The sequence below is a fragment of the Micropterus salmoides genome, unplaced genomic scaffold (genome assembly GCF_014851395.1).
Source record: "Micropterus salmoides isolate LMB-PRFRI ecotype aquatic unplaced genomic scaffold, ASM1485139v1 Ms_hic_scaffold_19, whole genome shotgun sequence".
NCBI classification, from domain to species: Eukaryota; Metazoa; Chordata; class Actinopteri; order Centrarchiformes; family Centrarchidae; genus Micropterus; species Micropterus salmoides.
Window position 1 is genome coordinate 22,941,094 of NW_024041039.1, and position 20,538 is coordinate 22,961,631.

Here is a 20,538-nt window from a genome sequence, read left to right on the forward strand (position 1 = left end):
GTATCAGAAAACTGTTTATGCAGCTGGTTCCTCATTTACCCATGTTTGGTCTGTTTGAAAGCTGCTGAATGTTGAAGATCTAGTGTGCACTGTCAGCATAATTCTAACATGGGTCTTAATGATTTGCCATTATTTGAAAGGCAGGTTTTTGTATTTTTTTTTAATTTTCTCTGACTGCTCCTCTGTAGTGTAGTGTTGTGACCAGGCAGCTGGCTTCATACTGATATAATCTTAAGAGAAGGACCTCGCCTTGAGCAGCTCACTCTGTGTTCTTTTGATAAAAAGAAATCAAAACCACAGCCTCAGTGTTTTATTCTCCCCCAAAGAATTACAATATTGAGTCCTGGATACATGTCATTCTCTAGTACGCTGGAGGAGACGATCTTTTATGAATGACTTTTCCGGCGGTAGTTGGCAGGATTGTAAATGAGTTCTGGCAAACAGTCGAGAGAGAGCAGTTTTATCCTTCGAACATGTATTTGCGCCTAGTTTAAAATAGTAAAAGCATAGTTATTCAAAATACTACCACTGATTTTTGAAAGTCTACAATGGTTTTAGCTGCCAAAAAAGCTGCATAAAACTTTCAACCTCACAGCAGTGACTACAGCTCCTTCTTCACAGTTAACGTCTTTAAGAGAAGAGACTGTTACTGTAAAGTTGGAGCTGTAGTCACTGCTGTAAAGTTTTGCTTTAGAAAGTGTTGTATTTGCTGCCTGGGGAAAAAAACAAAAAAAAACAAGCTGCGACTCTGTTTCCAAATCCAAACAAAGATGGCATCCAAAAATATATTTATTTTCACTTATATTTGTCTATATTGATGTTATTTCATATTTTCATACATGATAATGAGTTTTATATTTATTTTTTAAGTACATGGTTAGAGTCTTTGAGGGTGGAGCTACCTTCAGAACGGCAGTAAGTGTTGGTAAACTGCCCTCTAAGTTTTTAGGTATCCTATTTCTCAGATGCTTAGCTCTGTGATGCGAATGTAAAAGTTATACATGACTGTCTCAAACTGAAGCTAATATGTGCTAACATTGTAAACCCCGCTACTTTCCCCTCACTTTACAATGCAGTCCAGATTAGCAGAACTCCAATTCAGAATGCCAAAGAGATGAGCGGCCTTTTTATTCAGATTTGATAGAGAAACGTTGGCGCTGTATTCTTTATTTTAACAGTAGCACATTTCTGATTTATTTTAGCCAGTGAAACATGCACTCCATAAGAGTACTTGTTTTTGCCTTCCTGCAAGGAGAAATGGCAAAAGCATGTGTTCATAATAACACACACCCAAAATGAGGTTATGTCTTGGCTGCTGTTGTAGCTGATGCTGCTGAGTCGACCGTCCTGCAAGTGCTGAGAGAATGCTGTGCTGTACTGACACATGTCTGGCACGAGGGCCTCTTTAGCCTGCCTTACAGTACAGCATGCAGGGTTGGTGGTGAGCGGAAGTGTCACTGGTGCGTGTCTCTCATCTGCAGAGCTTCCAGAGAACTGGACGGACACGAGGGAGACCCTTCTGGAGGGCATGGTGTTCCAGCTGAAGTACCTGGGGGTCACGATGGTAGAGCAGCCTAAAGGAGAGGAGCTGTCTGCGGCTGCTGTCAAGAGGATAGTGGCCACGGTGAGAGGCAGTGCACTCACTCACTCACTCACTCACTCACTCACTCACTCACTCACTCACTCAACTAGAATACCTTAAACACAGGGCACCCAGAAATTCTTGTCACTGCACTGCAAAAAAGTATTCCCAGAAAATGAGTTCCTCTCAAGCACCTAGAATGCCACTTGGAAATCGTGGTCGTCTAGAAGTTTTCTCCTGTGTATGAGCTGACTGACACCTCGGTGAAAAGCGACTGGTTTGACGCCTACTCCCCCCCCCCCGGCCCAGGCTGACATTTAGAGGAGGATGCAATTAGTTTGGACACTGTTGCTGAGTGTATGGCTCAGCCAGCTTTATCATGGTAGAAAAGGCTTAATGTTATTGGATCTGGCAGCTCAGTGGATAATGAAGTTAGCGGCGGCAGAATGGTGGGACTCGGGACACGGTGATGTATGGAGAAGAATGCAGAGGCTCTGATTGGGCCTAATCTGTTGGCTGCCCTTGGTGTCCCTTTGAAAAGGATGTTAGACTGCTGAATGGGATTTTTTTAAACATGTCATATTGTGTAATAGGTGGACTTGGTGTAAGGTAATATTTTGTCCAGCAATAGTTGGAATAGATGTAATTTTAATTTGTGTGTTTGGTTTGACAATGCCAATGTTTATTGGCATGTGCATATTTCCTCCTGTTAATCAAGCCAACAGCTTTACAGTGTTTGGTCCTAAGGTCTGTCACATCTTCAAGGATGTAACTTATCTTTTGATTGGCATCTTTTGACCTACAGTCTAAATTCTGTGAAAGCTTGATATCAGGAAATTTGCATTGTAACTTGATTCTTCTAGTATATCAGTATCCCTGGCATCACTGGAATTTTATTGACTGGACTGATTTAAAAAAAAAAAACCTGTAGTCTGAGTTGCAATTTACATAAATGCAACGTTGGCCCTTAGCTAGATTCATTTTTCTTTTTTAAATCTCTCTGTCTTTCCCCCTTTTCTCTTGTGGCCTCCACCCTTTCATTCTCTGTCTTCACTTCCTTCTAGGCCAAAGCCAGTGGAAAAAAACTCCAGAAAGTCACATTAAAGGTCTCCCCACGAGGAATCATCCTTTACGACAGTGCCTCCAACCAGCTGATAGAAAACATCTCCATATACAGGTCAGTCCTTCTCTTTCCTCTGTTCCTAACGCATTCTGTGTCCCTGACTCAGTCGGGCGGCCCCAGTTATGACATACTTTAACCCTGAGCTTGTCCCTATCACCAACACTAAAACAAAAGTTGTTATTTCCCCTTTGCTCTCATCCATCACTGGATGGGTGTGAGTGTAAGGAGGTGTGGTACTTCAAACTAGCGTAAACAGTTTGTGTGTGTGTGTGTGTGTGTGAGAGAGAGACTGTCTATCAGCAGTATGTGTCATCAATCTTAACTCTCTTGGGAGCATTACAACAGCTGTATGTCTGAGCTTCTCACACACACACACACACACACACACACACACTCTCTTCTCTCCTACAGATCTGACTTGCCTGCCACAGCCTGCACACTTAAAGCTGCCTAACCTCCTTTGGCCTTGAGCTTATGAGCCAAGCTTGAAGCACTTTTCTAAAATTCCACATTTATGGGTACATATCAAGGAGAGATGGGACGTTCCGTCATTTTTCCAAGCATGAATCGGCTTATGTTGAATATTTTCTTCTAAAAGCTGGCAGATTGAGGACAAAATCTCAACTGTTGACAGTTTACTGAAGTTAACCTAGAGCAGTTTGACTGACAAGCTGTCTACCACTGACCATGTTTCTGGCTTTCCAGTGTCACCGTTGTGTAATATTCTGTCTGAGTGGTTTCATACCACCCACCGGCTCAATTTTGCATCACAATTTCTCAGGCAGACAGCATATGCATATCTATATTAAAAATCTGGTTTCTCCAGTACAGGGCTGTTTTTTCATTTTTTTCAGATTTAACCTGATGAACATTGCACACAAGAGTCCATCAAAAGGAGGGGACAGGCAAAATGAAAAACAACAAATGTCTTACCCTTTGATCAAATTTTAATTGATAAGTTGTGTATGTTGCTATAAACTTTTAAATGCATCCAGACACACTGAGATCAAACATCAGTCGTAGGATTTTCTGTGCACTGATTCAATGTTCAACAATTGGGGCTGCAGATAACAGTTAATCCGATGATTGTTTCGATTCATCATATGGTCCGTAAAATATCAGAAAATATGGAAAAATAGCTGACCATCAGTCGAATAGTTAATCCAGTGGCTGTTGTTAATCTTCACGTTTTAGAAGCAGGAACCAGAGAATCTTTGAAGTTTTGCTTGAAAAAAATGACTCTTTTTGTTTGATCAAAGTTGCTCATTCATTTTCTGTTTATTGAAAACGTGACTAGTCCAGGGGCTGACGTGACTAGTCCCCCCCCCCACCAGTTAGTAAGCTGGTACCATAATTGGCGCCATTAAAAATATGCAGAATTGTCCATTATCAGTTCCTGTTTGTAACCATCTCTAAATTACTTTTGATTCTGAAGAAAACAGTGTCTTTTTTTATGATTCTTCAGCAGTTGTATGGATGTTTATTTATCTAGCACATCAGAGATAATAATATCCTCAGGAAGTGTAAATCACATGGCTTTGACTGAGTTAGGACTCTATGAAGAAGTAGCTTAAGTACCTTAATTGTCTCCATCAGCTATGTGTCACAGCCGATGCAGCTGCTTACCTTGTTGGTAAAGGGGCTAAATGAGCAGGCCAAACTTCCTGTTTTTCTTTTTTTTAGAACACTGTCATCATCGCCTCATGTCTCCCTCTGTGCCCTCCCTTCACTTCTATTGCACCTCCCACGGGGGGCCAAGCTGCGCAGTTTGAAAACCTACAGATTGCATACATCCCCCCTTTTTTGCAATGCATCTGCAGTAAAATGCTGCAGTGATGATGGAATCTCTCATTTAACAAATACAAGCTAACTACTACAGCAATTAAAAGGCAGACTGTGTGAGGTGAGTCCAGCTGCGACCTCAGGATGGTGTGAAGACATAAAGCACCTGGTTGTATCTTGCACCTCATTGGAGCTCTCCTCCCCAGACATCTGCTAAGATGGACGACCAATAAAAGAAATGGATTTGCCTAGACATCCAATTTCCCTGACGCCCTCCCTCCCAAACATTTGCCCGTAAATCTCGGTTGTGTTGTGCAGACGGCAGCTGTGATTCTTAAACCTCTCCAAACTTTTCCTCTCTCGCTATTATTTCTTTATCATTTCCGCACCTTATATTTCTTAGTCATTAGTTAACAGAGTGTGACTATCCCACAGTAATGTTGGAGCACATTGCTGATGCTCAAATGAGAAATGAAGGACAGATGGCAGACATTCATTATAGTCTTCCTCCATCGTTTTGCATGTCACACCCCCACTGGCCAGTGTACCCATCACTTTGGTGTTAGGGTAATGACATGGTGATCAAATAGTGGAGAAAAGCTATTTGTGGAGCATTACAGCTTAATCTAAAGCCCTACACTGCACCTGAGACTGAAAAGCAAGACTGATACCTCTCTCACATGCGTCACAGAAGAAATCTCAGTGTAATAGATGACCTTCTACACAGCAGCAACATAGGAACACTCACCTCTGTCTGTGAGAGCCTTTTCATGTACCTTACAGGGGCCAGGCCCCATCTAAAAGCTATAATTTAAAACTGTGTCTAGGTTGTTAAACGGGCGGGACACAGTGGGAGTGTGATGTAGTAACTTGTTTCGAAAGGAACGCCATCCCTTTGGCGAGACAGCACAGATGTCCACTGCGCACGTGTTCAGTTCAAATTCATGACATTGTTCAGCTCAGTACCTGCACACAGCTGGGGTGTGTATTTGATCATGTGTGGAGTGGTGAGCTTGTGAATGCCAGGGATTTTATTTCCCTATAAGAGTTAAGGGAAATGCTAGATTGAACAGTTTGAGTCAGATTGCTGGACTGGCTTAAGGGCTTAGTGCAGATGGAGTAGCACGATGGCCCCACTAGATCTGTAATGACTCTATAAAGTGTGTATTTAAGTGTGTTCACATCTGTCTCCCCCCCCCCCCAGAATATCATATTGCACGGCGGACAAGATGCACGACAAAGTGTTTGCCTACATCGTCCAGAGCCAACACAATGAGACCCTAGAGTGTCATGCCTTCCTCTGTCCTAAGAGAAAAATGGTAAGTAAATGAATGCTTGCAGTATGTGTCTCTGAGACATCTACTGTGTGAACAAGTAGGCTGCTTAAACAAGGGTCCAATAACTTATTCATGTGAAGTGACCCACCTTCTGTCAGTGGTCACAAAGAGTTTGAAGCCATCTGGATCTTAATATTAGATGTAGTATTTACAGCTCTTTCCATTTCTCATTTCTAATTAGGGAATAATTGAACATTTTAGGCAATGCGTTAATTTTATTCTCGTGTCTGTCTGTTTAAATATGAAGTTTCAGCCAGCGGCAGGTTAGCTTATCTTGGCACAAAGATTAAAAACTAGGGGAAAGGGGTCGCCTGACTCTGTCCAAAGATAACAAAATCCACCTACCAGCAGCTCTAAAGTTTACTAATTAACACGTTGTATCTCGCTTGTTTTAATTCATATGACAATCGTAATGTAAACAAGTTGTGCTGTTGTGGGGGGGGGTTATGTGCTGGACTATGGCAGAGAGCAGTGACTTCCTGGAGTGTCCACTGGATGTCTGGAAACCTCAGTTACTTGAGACTTGAGCGTCTTCATGCACCTGGCCAAGAAATAAACCCCGCCAATAACCCCTAATAAAACCACCACTTGTTTTTGCATTTTGGTTTTTGTATGGAATAATCAACTTAGATAAAACATGTCAGTTAGTGAGCTTTAGAGGTGCTGGTAGGTGGATTTTTTTTCACCTTTGCTTCCAATCGAAGCTCTATAGACGTGAAAGTGGTTCTGATATTTTACTAACTCTCAGCAAGAAAACAAATTTCTCAGAATCTTAAATTACTCCTTTTAATGTCATTAGTTACCTATAAATAAATGCATAGTGACATGAGGCTACAGGCTGTAGCTACAAATATAGACTACAGATTCTTTATGGTGCAGAATTCTGCATTCAAATATTGGATTCATCCTTTGCTCCTGGCAATCTGTGGAAAAGCACTTTATGCAGATACAGTGTGTTGCAAAGAAACCTGAGAACAACTCCACTATCACTTTGAGCCACACTTGTATGTATGCAAATGTCCAAATATTAAGTCAGGAAAAAGACGAGGAGTGAGAACAAGAAGAGTGGGGATGCTCTCATCCCTCTCTGGCATTCTCTCCATCCCAGGAGGTTTGCAGAACGAGTGAGCCACTCCCTCCTTTTCCTTCCCCTCACTAATTTAGCTCTGGCCAAAAGGCCATATATCCTACCAGTTACATAAACAACTTGTCATAGAGCTCACCCGTTTCGCTTCCTCCTCTTCAAATGTCTGTAAAGGAACCCCCATGTGTTGGTGGTCAGTTCCTGTCTTTATCAGGGTCCTAGCTCCTCGAGTTTCGTGAATTGTCCTCCCGTATATCAGATGCGTTATTCAGAGTATTATTCATCATCCTTTTATTCTTTCACTTTATCACTGTCTCACTCTTATGTCTCTCTGCCTCCTTCCAACAGGCCCAGGCGGTAACCCTAACAGTGGCTCAGGCTTTCAGAGTGGCGTTTGAATTCTGGCAGGCTGCCAAGGAAGGTACGCATGGTCACCCCCGACGACCAGAGGAGTGTGACGGATGAGTGAAAACGTTCCTCTCTTTGCTGTTGCTATTCTCTCCGCTTGCATACATCCTTTACCTTCCTTCTTAGTGGCTAAACAATGATCCTGTCTTTCCCTCTCAGCATGGAAATTTACATTTTCTTGTGTCTTCCTGGTGACGGCCTTGACGCCCTCTAGAGGGGCACTATTCGACTGTTCCTGTCATTCACTGTTGTCCTTCACAGACCCACGCACATTTACACACACACACATACAGTAGATGAATGTCTCCATTGATTGAACCAGCCCACCACCCCTCGTGGTGGTTAAATCATTGCCCAGACAGCAGAGAGATTGTTTTAGTTTAGTGACACCTCTTTATTACAGGCAACTTAGTCATGGTTAAAGACTCATGTAGGTATCGATATAGGGAGGAATTAAGGTTAGCCTGGGGCAGAGGTGGAGTGACTTGAGTAAATCTTCTCTGTTTCGCTTACAGTGAGAATAGGAATGTGGGAGCTGGGTTCTTCCCTGGTTATATCTTATCTTTACTGTGAAAACTCTCTTTTTCTCCTCATTAGTTTTATGTTTTTCAGTTTTTATGTAAAACTTGTAAAAAGCGTTCAACCTCCTTAAATGCATTAGCACCTTTTTAATAGTAGACTTCAGCGAGGGAGATCAGCAGACAGTGCGTGTTCAGGCTCCACCGTGGACACAGCAGGTAATCAAAGCGCAGTGTGAGGCTGGTGTCACACACATTCTTTTGTACAGCTCAGCAGAACATGCATGTAATTTACTGCATGTATGACTCCAGAGTAAATGAGCAGTTCTTGCCACATAATATTGGTCTCTGCACCCCCCACCCCCCCGCTATCTTCTTCATCTTTACATGTGTGTGTTGCCTTGTACGTGCTCTTTGAATTTTGTGATTATCCATTGTTGCTGTCTGTGTTGTTTAGCACCTGGCGTCTTCACCTCACCTTCCCTGTCGAGTTATTTTCTTTTCCCATCGCAGCGCTCGCTTCTGTTTTTATTATAAGGAGCGAGATGGGTGAAGAAGAGGAGAGAGAGAGAGGGGGATGGTGGATGAGGAGAGAGGGCAAGAGAGCATGAAAGGCGGGGCACAGAGGGGTGATGGGGTGGGGAGTGTGTAAGAGAGAAAGGAAAATGATTGTGCACGTGTGTCAGTGGGAGCTCAGCCCCCCTGACAGATTCAGTGCCATTGATCCTGTTTCACGTGAAGGCGAGCTTATTTATTCAATTCATAGCAGCCTTTTTTTTTTTATTTACTCCACATTTCTACCCCTTCTTCTACTTCTACTTCTTCTGTGGTGTTTAGGAATGTTTTAATGTGGCCACATTTTCATTTTGGGGAGGGATTATTTTTTTTATTTTTTTACGAAGGCCACAGGCTCCTTGTCTCACGCCTCTTCTTTTAGTTGATTGTATTTATGAGTTGAATATTAAAATCTGCAGCCTTGCGTGCACTTTCCTACTCTCACTGTTCTTCACCCCTCCTCGTCGTAATTTTCTATGAGGGCCCAGTAACCCGTTTAATTAGCGAAGCTGTTTTCTTTTAGTTCACTACGGTGTCACTGATGAAGGAAAACTGATGCCTAGCTGGTAGGGGTTATGCAGGGGAAAGGAAGAGGTAGTTCTCATGTGGTAGAGAAGAAGAGAGAGAGATACGGAGGGGGAAAAAATCCTTTCGTGTCTGTTTCATTGAAGTTACAAGCCCCCGGAGGATCAGGGCAGGAAGAGGGGTCTATCTACTGTATGTCTGTCTAGTTTGCTGCTTCTGCTTCTGCTTCTTACAAACTCTCCTCCACCACCCACAGTGGTTCTCCACAGCCCACCACACATTCCTGACCCACATTCCTCTGTATATTTCAGCTCCCATCTCTGTTCATAGAATATTCACTGTAAACACCACAGCTAGCTTTGAAGTGGTGTATCTTTAAGTTGCTTCCATGTTTAGCAGGAGTGAGTTGCTCAAGTCAGACTGAGAACTACTCACTGGAAAAGCCATGGGGGGGGGGGGACAGTTGCCCAGGGAAATGTTTGTAACACCGCCATCACTAAAATACCTGGGCTCATGGGAGATGGCATGATGAAATAGAAAAACACCTCCTTGCTGTAGGCAATTCTCTTCAGGATAGACAGAAATGGATATTTAATCTGTAGCCACAGTGTTGAAAGCCTGAGTTACAGTAGGTGTCTTCTTCTTATCACGCTTGCTCAGAAGGCTCATGTTTTCTTGTGACTTTCTTGTGATATTTTATTTAAGGCAGAGATGGGTGTTTATGTATACATTTGTGAGGTAGACTCAGTTGTTGTTGTACATTAAAGAAATATGGGCCCATAGAAAATTGCTACTAACTGGCCAAATGTTTTTAGAGTGATGCATTTTGGTCCTACTTTGAGGACTAGGGGTTAAAGCATTTTATTAACTTTCTTAACTTGGGAAACCACTCCTGTCTCTGCTGATATCTAGGAGAGCTCCAGAGGAGACCAAACCTGCCTAAGTAGGCAGGAGATGGCATTCAGGCTGACACATTCTGTGAGGAGAGACGTTTTGAAACAATATTCTTACTGACAGATTGTTTTGACAAAAACTGAGTAATATTTCCTTGTGCACAGGGGAAAGAAACAGGCTGTCCCTACAGAAAGTGATCCCAACAACATTAGACTTGTAACAAGGAAAATACAGCTACATATCAACTGTTTCTGATTCGGATTCTGTCAGAGCCAACAACTCCAGCAGTAATAAATCAAACTTTGATTGCGCTTCTGTGCCTCATAATGCACATGAGGGTCCTCAGTGAGAGCAGACTAAAACTTATTTAAAACTTATTTAAACACAATCATGTCCCCCTGGCTAGATGTCAGCTGCATAATGAAGGATATCTCAGCTTAATTAAAACGGGTGAAATATTTTATGTGCCGTATATATTATATTATTTTTCTATTTCAGATAGTAGTGGCCTATAATTTTTGAATGAAGACAATACACAATATGACAACAGAAATATATTGTTGTCATATTGATGCAGTGAATTTCCCAAGACTGTGTGACACTGCGTAAATAACAACTTCCCCCCTCATGTTGGACACATTAGTTAACAAGGGGTGTATCTGAAAGATGAATTGGACAGTGGAAGAGAAGATCCCATGTTTGTCATGGAGCGGCACACCACAGTGCACAGAGGGTTTGAAACGTGTCTGTGAAATATGTGCAAGATACAGCATTACCATTATAGGAAGTGTAAAATGATATGGTTGGGTTGGTCTATTTCCCACAGCTGAGTGAAATTACTTCCTATTTTAGGTTGCATTTATTGTTTACAGCTTACTAATTTGCATATTTGTAATTATCTTATAATTCATGTTATCATCATATTTTTGTATATATAACCGTAGTAGGTAGGGCTGAACAATTAACTAAAATATTATTGACATTGCAATATGGCCGAGTGCAATATCCAAGCCGGGTGAGCTGCAATTATATGATAAAGGTGAAATGTGTTGCAACATACCATTATAAATCAAGCATTGTTGCAGAGATGCCCTGGCCTGCAAATCATATTCTCCAGATGTAAGGGAACTTGCTTTTTTGGTACAGACCAAAAATCACATTGTCGTCATTTTTATTCTATTTAATTGTTTTCTTGTGAAAGTTGAATTAAAAAATTCCCATAAAATCGTGACTCGTATCGCAATATTTTTTTGCATCTCGTTCAACCCTATTAGTAGGTTACCTTAATTATTTACCTACACGCACACAAAACATACACATCATAAAGTGATATTTTTGGCATCCGAATTGCAATTGCTTTACAATATGTCATCGTGATTTCTACTTTGCTGCTCTGAGTGTAAAACAGCAACGTCTCACCCGCTCCTAAGAGTAGTCCTGTTCCTTGCTGAAAGTCAGTGTAGGAGGCTTTATAGATTAGTCTCAAGTCCCACTCGGCTGTAGGAGTGTTTTTAAGTCCTAGTTTAACTTTCTGCGCAATTCCTAGGAATGATTCTGAAATGCTTGATAGATCTGGGCCCTGAAACTACTCTACTCTACTCTTGAGTTTAAGAGAGCAGAAAATACAGTGAAAGCTGTTGTCAGTTGCACTTGGTGACCTGCACTGTGTGGAAAACCTTCTTCCTAGCAGGTGAGCATGTTTGGAGCGAGCAGAGCTTATTATCCATCTGACCCAGATGCTATGCCCACTCTATTTAAATGCTGCTGTTCCTGTACTAACTGCTGTATTGAACGATGATGCGTGTTACAGTGTTCGCAGGCCCTCTAGGTTTCTGCTGGCAGATGGCATGAGTAATGGCCTAAACCTTATCTGCCAATTTACTGCCGCTAATTTGTTTACACACATTATATGCTTGGTTAGTGAAACATTTAATACCCACATTTTCAGCCGACAAGTAAACCGTTCCTTTAGCGATGCACGTCAAGGGCACTCACCCTGTGGTTACAGGTTCCTGAATCATAGATTCACAGACTGCTCTTTTTTCTTTCTGTCTTCCTCAACCCCCCTGCCGTTCCCCACACAGAAAAAGAGAAGCGAGTGAAGTCAGGTTCAGACGGAGAGGGAGCCAGCAACTCCCAGTCGGACAGCTCGGCCAGCCTGGGCAGCCTGAAGGGAGGAGGTGAGTCATGTCACCCATCATTATGTCTTTCTCTCTCTCTCACTCTCTCTGACCCTCTATGTCACAGCAGTCGTAGCCTAAGGGGAAGTAGGAGTGTTCAGCCACTTGTCAAAGGTTTGCTTATATTGAGGCTTTATGTCATCTGACAACAATCAGTGTTTTCTAGGTTATTTTTTCTTACCAACATTATTACAGTGAATAGCAAATTATATTTTTAGGTGATTATGTAGGATGATGATGATGGCAATGATGTTGCTGTCTTTAATTTGAAAACATTAAGCCCCATTGGCGTGTTGTAGAGCCATTAAAAAGATATTTTGTTTCATCGATCCCCGTGACATTTTATCATAATGAGAGTTGCTCATTGACAAACTGTAAATGTGTTTTAAAACTGTGAGAGAATACGATTGTTTGTGTAAAAAGCAGGAAGGAGGCCTACATTTTCTGTGACCACATTGTTCATCAGATTTACTAAGATTCCAGGACTTGAGACTCACGACATGCTTTCTAAACATGCGGCTGACCTCCAGTGAGCCAGACAACTTAACCCTAAAGGCGTTATTAGCTCCATGTATTGTCCACAGCCTGAAATACAATGAGATGAGGAGTATCCTGTTGCCAGTGGCACAATGGCTGTGTACACTTATTCCTCATAATGCTTTCTGTTTTGCGCATACCTTTTCCCCGTCCCACTTCATATGCCAGTGGCCTCTGTATGTACCATCATCCCTCCACTGCTTTTAGCAGGCAACATCTGAAAACATCAGCTTTGTACTGAGTCCCCCCCCCCCCCCCCAACCTCACCCCCGCCCCCACCTCTGCCTGGCCAGGTGGCCTCCAGCCAGAGAGGGATCTCTCTAAATCTGTTCTGACACTTTATTTGGGGCTGTGGCCCTGAATGTGTAGTGTTTTATGGCCGACACAGGTTTCAAGGATGATCCGCAGTGAGAAGACCCAACAAAGTAGGACTTGGAAACAGATTCTGGTGGCAGAGAGGCTTGGTGTGCGTTTTTGGACCAACATTATCCCACTGACCATTTGGCGGGGTCATTCGGCTGCCAGCGGATTGTATTTCTGTGAAGCAAATTGACGTAATTGTACTGCGGAGTAGTACATGGCAGAAGCTTCTGAGTGCCTTTTGAAATGGACAAGCATTTCTCTCTGGCCAGAGCTTTTCACCGCTAGCCCTAAGGCAGTGATTGGGGACAGCAGAGCTTAAGAGCTATCGGAAGGTTACATTTGTGTACCCTTCACTTTGGCTGATCAAATGACATGCCACTGAGTCAGGGGGAGTCTCAGGATCAGTGGTGTTGTCAGGGGTGAGTCAGCTTTATTCACGAGACATGATCCTTTCAGTTCTCCCTCCCGGTGCCAGGCCTCTCACAGTGGATACCAAATATAAATGCCACTTCTTCCTGTGTGACCCTGATTGTTAGTGGACTTTGCCTGCATGAAACTGATCATCCTTTTAATCTACTCATCTTCACAGGGTTAACTGTTAGAACAATTATTTTCATAAGTGATTCATCTGACGATTATTATTTTCTGAATTAATCAGTAGATAAAATGTCAACAGAAAAGTGAAAATGCTCATCACAATTTCCCAGAGCCCAAAGTGACATCTTTCTCTGGCCAAATGTCCAACACAATCATAACTGACAAAGAAAAACACAATATATTTGACATTTTTGCTCAAAATAAAACTGAAACCGGTTATAAAAATATTTGCAGACGAATTGTCTTTCGATCAGTTTAGCGACTAATTGTTGCAGCTGTTGTTAAATATGCCAGCTGGGTGTTTCCTCCCAGAGCCCCACTTCCACCTTAATTTAGGGGGCTTTACAACAGTCCCCTGAACAATAGTCCCAGTCACACAATACTGCCTTCTTCATAACAGCAGAATAAAGGCCTCTCTGTTGAGGAGAGCGTGCATGACAGTGAAGTTGTGGTAGCATTAGAAGTGTCATGGAGTTTTCACTGTTCTACTAAGACTAAAGACTAGACAGAAATTAGTGTTGACACGCATTATTGATACACATTAATCATGAGGCAAGGCCATTAGGAGCCAATCCCATTACAGATCAGCGGTGTCGCCGTGGTTAAGCGTGCAAGTCAGGGGGTTACCGTGTGCTCACTTATCATAAAGTGACAATACACAGATGGCTGCATCGTGATGTTCCACTGAGATACGTTAGCGGCTTAAGAAAGAAAAGTGGACCTCTACAAATGGTATGGACATAGACGTGCATGCTGCTGTTTCTGTTGCATGGGAGTATGATGATTACAGGATCCAATCAGATGGGTACTTGGAGCATATTATTACACTGTTGTCTCTGGGCTAGGGATGTAATCTAAAACGTTGAGTGTGGAAGGTTGCATTTATATGGACATTTTCTAAATGTGTGTGTGTGTGTGTGTGTTTCGTATTACAGAGGTAGCCACGGGAAAACTTCTGGATTTGGCAGAGGGAGCCAACGTGGCGCTGGTCCACTCAGGAACAAAGCAGACCGACTCGGATCCCTTTATGGTGCATAATCACGAAACAGAGAACAACAATACTGTATGGGTAAGACAAGGGTTGGGCTGGTCAGTGAGTTTCAGCTGTTTTAGCTTGATAAGATGGGAAGGGAAGAATGCCATGCAGGAAACACTGATTAATTAGCCCAGTGATGTACTGTACCTACTATATTCAGAGAAGTGAACTCTACAGTTATACCGCTTCTATGTGGACTTAGACAATAGCCTATTGAACAGAACTGGACTCATCAAATGGCCACATAGTTAGAGAGGGTGTGGGCTGCAAGTAGCCTAGATTAACCTCATTTTAGGCTTGAGAACAGTGGCAACAGGGTGGCTGTGTGCATGTGTGAGTGAGTGTATTAACATCTTACAAATAAGCATTGTTTACTTATCATCTGTCGACACTTTTGTCTTTAACCAGTATGTTTATGTTGTATCTGGCAGGAGTTGGAGGACGGTCTGGACGAGGCTTTCTCAAGGTGAGAATCGGTGTGGATTTGGGTTTTCCCTAAAGCTGGGGCTCTGCTAAAAAGCCACACAAGCTGCTGTTCTGGAAATAGCCGCCTGTGGTTTGGGCCGCCCTTGTAATAAACACTCCCTCTCCCTCTGCTCGGCTCGGCCCGGTGCACTCGCACAGGCAGGAGACAGGCTCAGCTTACAGGCCCGGGCACATCCGACATCCGCCCTGAGTCATGCTGCTGTTGTAGGCTCCGTTTACCATCATGTCAGGCTCACACACTGATTTCCTGAACTCAGAAAGCTTCTGATCACAAGTGGAAGTGGCTGAGGGACACATAGTTTATGATTTATATCCCAAACCCAAACTAACTTATTTTGCGGTGTAAAATTCCCATTGTAATAGAATAAAAGCACAATGACAAGAATCTGCGGTCAGGTCTCAGCATTAGCAGGTTCAAAGTCTATGCCCTCAAACTAATCAGAACTGAGTCCACTGTGATTAATGTTTGAATTTAGTCTGTATCGGCGTGTGTAATGGCACACTCCGATAAGTTGTGGTGGTCTGCAGCAGGTTGCAAAGTGCAACTGTTAACAGAGGTTTGTTTCGGACCACGACAGGGACTTGTTCAGCACTTTGTTGGTGCGTTTATTTCCATTGGCTCTGCTTTTCATTCCCTCTGTTAATTTGATGGTCATTCTCTCGCTTTCTTTTAGTGAAAGGGAGGATAGGCTTCACGGTCTCTGTAATCAAGCGCTAAGAGGCCATTTTAGCCCGGTTATCAGGTGATTATTTTTCTGCACACACTGTAATTACACCCTGACGCCCTTAACCTCCAGCTCTGTGATTAATGAGGATGCTCGCAGCATAAGCAGAGATGCATCCACATGTAGATTTCTGTAATGGAAGGAAATTCAGGGACCCGCGAGCAAGGTTGACGTCTTTGTCCACCAGGATCAGCTTATTGTACTGGTTGATGTTGGTGTCACAGTGGAAGAGAAAATTAGACACTTCCTCATTCTGTGAATGAAAATGTTACAGAAAGATGGTGTTTGTTTTATCTTCACTCTATCTCTAGTTGGTGTGTGGCACACATAGTTTTGCGTGAGACTGAATTAAGCTCCGGATTAAGGGATGGTTTATAGTTGAGTAACATAAATGTGCCTTGTCATCACTGTTCTTTCTGAGTAAGCTCTATCTTTCAGGAAAAAAAAGACTATAAACAGCAGAGATCCATGGGTCAGAGGGTGTAACTTCTAGAGACACATGCACCATACAGTATTTTATTTATTCTTTATACTTTCCTTGTGACACTCCTCAATTTGATCAAAGTACCCTGTATGTAAATATCATAGACACGGGCTCCTCCCTCCCAACATAGAGATCATGTAACAGGCCAGGGAGTTGTGGGCATCATAAAAACATCCCTCCCTTACTGGAGCACCAACATTTTATTATGAAGGTTGAAGTGACTGTTACTAAGTTTAATTCATTTTCATTTTTTGATGAGTGACTATTAAATTCACTTAGATGAGCCGGTTTGTCACTGTCCTTTTCAGTATGAACTGCAGATAAATTCAGGTGAAGATCGTTTGTGTTGCTATTAGAGAGACTGCACTGCCACCTGCTGGCGGAGTGTTGATAACTGATGTCGATGCCTATGAAGTGCCTGTTGATCACAGTGGGGAAACAGTCCAGTATGGGTTCATCCCAAGTCTCATATCATATTTCATTGCACCTCAATCCTCGCTTGAACTGGACGTCTTCTTGTTTCGCCGTTTTTCTTCCCAAAGCTCTTATTTCTGCTACAAGAGCAGCCTTCACAGAAGTCTTTTACACACCACCTTTTTGGATATCAGTTATTGATTGGAGGCTGCAGCTGATTGGATGGATCTGATGCATCACAACATCACTGGAGTTTCATATCAGATTAAACGCCATGATCATATTCTGGGTTATTCAATAATCAATTCACAGAATATCCATAAATACAGATGCAAACAGTGAATAAATAATAGAAACACATTGTACCAGTAGAAATGATCCTATGCTTCTGAGTAGGACACAGTATAAATACACAAGTTGGTCTTCATGTGCAGGTGTTTGTTAAAGTTGGTAAAGGTTGTAGTAGTGACAAAGAGACTGCACTGCCACCTGCTGGCGGAGATGATCCATGTTGTAGATGCTTTAGAAGTGCCTGTCGATCACAGTGGGAAACAGTCCAGTATGGTTACATCCCAAGTGTCTTATTTCATATTTCCTCGCTCCTCAATCTTTGCTTTAACAGGAAGTTGTTTTGGCCCGCCATCTTGAAGGCCATCCCAAAGCTCTAATTCCTGCTAGAAAACATGCTGCTCTGTCAGTGACTGTGCCTTACTTAGTATTAGGACAGATCACAGACTCCATCAATCTGTGATCAGAAACAGACGTCGCTCCATGTGACACTTCAGAGCAAAGGGCGTCTGATAGTTCTAAAAACACAATTCCTCGTTTCTTCTCCCCTTACGCGGTTTCCTTGCGTCTCTTCATGCGTCCCCGTGGGAGGGACTAAAGCTGATGATACACGGGTACGATTGCTCTGAATGTTGCTCTGTGTATCATCAGCTTAAGAGCAAGGAAAACACACAAGTGAGGGAAACATGGATGCAATAAAGAGACTTGGGATGTACCCCAGTATGATGTATGTATGTTTTCTTTCCAGCAAAGACTGAAGAAAAATAGGCATGTTTACTAATAATAATTACGGTCAACCCTAATGTCTTATTTTGGTCAACTCTAATCATAGTGATTTGGACTAAAAGTCACACTGGCCATATAAACCCATTCACATTATCACAAAGCTGTTCAGAATAGTTCCGACTTTAATTTTTGCCTGACTTGTGATGTTTCCTTTGCACCCCTAGCCGCAGTCTGGATAGCTTTGAATCCTACTCAGGTAACGATGTCATTCACTGGATCTAATGACTTCCACCTCATTCTCCTGTAGTCTACCCACTATTCACGCCTCTGCCTCATCTGTCTGGATATCAGTGTTCAACCAGGCTGATTAAGACTCATGTAGTTTCACCTTTTCTTTCAAGGCCACATACCATTAACAAGACACCAAGGGGAGAAACTCCTCCATGTCATTCCACAGTTTGATCCACTCCTGAGCTTCATGTGGCAGGTTCTCTGCCGCAGAACCTGATGTAGTCTGCCACTGTGTACACGTCTTCATCACAAATGTTTTGTGTGTCCCCGCCTCACATCCATCAGATTTGCTCCCTGTTAGTGGCATGCCAGTGGATGAGAGATGGTGTGTGTGTTGACATGTAGGTCTGACATGTTAACATGGTGTTTAAAAAAAGGTTTTGGACGTGTGTTAGGGCGGCTTCATGTTGCGTTGCCATGAATAGCTCACATAGGGAATCATTTTATTGCCACATGTTGCTTTGCTTTTTTTAAAATTATGATTCTTTTCATTACAAGTAGAGATGCCACTGTGTTCTTTTGTGTAGCCTATGTTCATGTCCATAAATTCTGTACGCACTATACCCAACGTTGTTCACGAGCTTTTTGTGTAATGAATTGTAATTAGTAACATCTTGTCATTAGTTATCTTGATCACTACCCAGGTTTCCTCGTAGCAGCTAATAAAATGTCTCTTTTCCTCTGTTCCTCTAGACTCGCTGAGTCTCGCACTAACCCCCAGGTCCTGGACATTGGGGTAAACCCTCAGGACTTCAACACTGAAGAGTGCCTGTCCCCAGGCAAATGGGACCAAGAGGACTCAGAGTTCCCTGCACAAAAAGACACTTTTGGGTTCTAATGTGAAGCCTCTGCCAAGAAGGGAAAACGGAGAAAGACGAGGGGAAATGGTGGAAACTGGAGAAGTGACAAAACGAACATTTATGGCATCAGTAAGGTTTCCCGTCTTCTCCTTGCTGCCAAGTCCTCTCAGTGCTGCTGTCTAGTGGCTCTCTGATGCTCCTGGATCCACACAACCACAGAAGGACAACATGAGCAGGGTTCTCACGAAAAGGCCAAAGCAATACAAACCAATTTATCCCTTTTCTATGAAAAAACATGCAGTCATTTAATGTTTGTTACAGTCAGTGTATTACTTCCTTTTTTGTGTATGTTTACCTGTTCACTGTTTGTAATGTGTTTGTGGTATGTGCTTGTGTACATTGTGTTAAAGAAAGTGTATGTTTGTGTATGTGTGCGGATGTATAGTATATAAATGTACAAGGTGAGATATGAGAACTATGACGTGAGTTACGTTTGGAACAGCTCATCAAGGGAAAGGTCATCAAGGGTACTGTCACATATTTGATTTACTTAGAGATGGAGAAACTGGATTAGAGGGAAAAGTCAGCAATGAACCAGTTCCCATAAAGTTACTACCTATGTGCTTCAAGAATTCAGCCTTTTTCTGGGCTAAGCTTTAAAAAAAAATTGTGTGTATGTTTTGATCAAAGAGTGTTTGTGTGAAAGTGAAAAAGAACAAAATGACAATCTTTTTTTTTTTTTTCTATTGCAAAATCTATTTTTGCACTCAACATTCATCCATTTTTAAAAAGCACATATTTCATATAAGGGAATTTTAATGTCCATACGCATCAAACTTATTTTCCAGGCTTATATACAGTGCCTCTATTCAAACTCCCACTTGGACTGGTTCATGCTTTATTGTTTTACAACTTAGAATCACAGGAGCATTCCTGATGTTGTATTCACTGTGATGTTGACTACAGTCTTGTACATCTCAAGATTTCCCAACGTTGTAGAGAACTGTGAAGCCCCCTATATCACCACATTTCAAAGAAAGCCAGTCATGTTTCCCACTCTGGCTCATTGACAAGACTTTGATGGGAAGGGAAGTCCAGAGTTGTTTTGTCTTCACTTCAACAATACAGTCTCTTTTTTTTTGACCATGTCAGTAAGTTTCATTAATCAACTGTGATTCAGTGTTGGAGCAATAAAACATGAAGTCCAAGGGTGTGAATGTGTTATAGCGGCACTGTACCGCTGTATGTTAAATTATATTGTTGCGTTGACTTTGCTAGTTTATTATTTTTTTCCCGGGGAGTGTTCCCAGTGTTATTTTTGCAGTTTGTTTGTGTATGAATTTAATTTAATTCATTAAATAACATAAATTTCAATCAAAGTGAAACAGAGTATGTGTGATGTTTATTCCAGAATCAGATTTGCCAGATATACCGCTTACTCCAAAAGCATCATGGTATCACTGTTACCTCTTTGTGAGTTTCTTGCATCTTTAGTCTCAGTGCAACCAGTGTACAAGCTTGGAAGAAGCACTTTTAACAGTGAACATTTGTTTGAAACTGTATTGAACCAATGAAATTAGACCTAAAAAGGTAATTAAATGGCGATGAAGATTAAATTAATCAGCAACTACTCTGATAGTTCATGTTTAATTTTTCAAGTAAAATGTCAGATATTCTCACACAGTATTCACATAGGGATTAAGGCAATGCAGATCTTAAATTATGTTCTTAAACTTGAACTGCCTTTTGTGCTTCTTTATTTGCTGTATATGTACATGTTTAACACCAGTTCAGCAAACATAA

At 42.1% G+C, this 20,538-nt stretch overlaps 1 protein-coding gene across 3 annotated transcripts in view; it reads left to right on the plus strand.

The window, feature by feature from the left end:
* Window positions 1-20,120, plus strand: part of ldlrap1b (low density lipoprotein receptor adaptor protein 1b) — a 34,097-nt gene extending 13,977 nt beyond the window's left edge. For 2 of the 3 annotated variants that reach the window (XM_038728364.1, XM_038728366.1), the window contains 8 exons: window positions 1,482-1,624; window positions 2,647-2,759; window positions 5,692-5,806; window positions 7,257-7,329; window positions 11,893-11,988; window positions 14,421-14,554; window positions 14,953-14,987; window positions 18,629-20,120. In XM_038728364.1, coding sequence (XP_038584292.1) covers window positions 1,482-1,624; window positions 2,647-2,759; window positions 5,692-5,806; window positions 7,257-7,329; window positions 11,893-11,988; window positions 14,421-14,554; window positions 14,953-14,987; window positions 18,629-18,773 — 854 coding nt within the window. In that variant the 3' untranslated portion in view covers window positions 18,774-20,120. The remainder of the gene's footprint in view (window positions 1-1,481; window positions 1,625-2,646; window positions 2,760-5,691; window positions 5,807-7,256; window positions 7,330-11,892; window positions 11,989-14,420; window positions 14,555-14,952; window positions 14,988-18,628) is intronic. The other variant, XM_038728365.1, reaches the window with a different exon arrangement.
* Window positions 20,121-20,538: the final 418 nt, after the last annotated feature.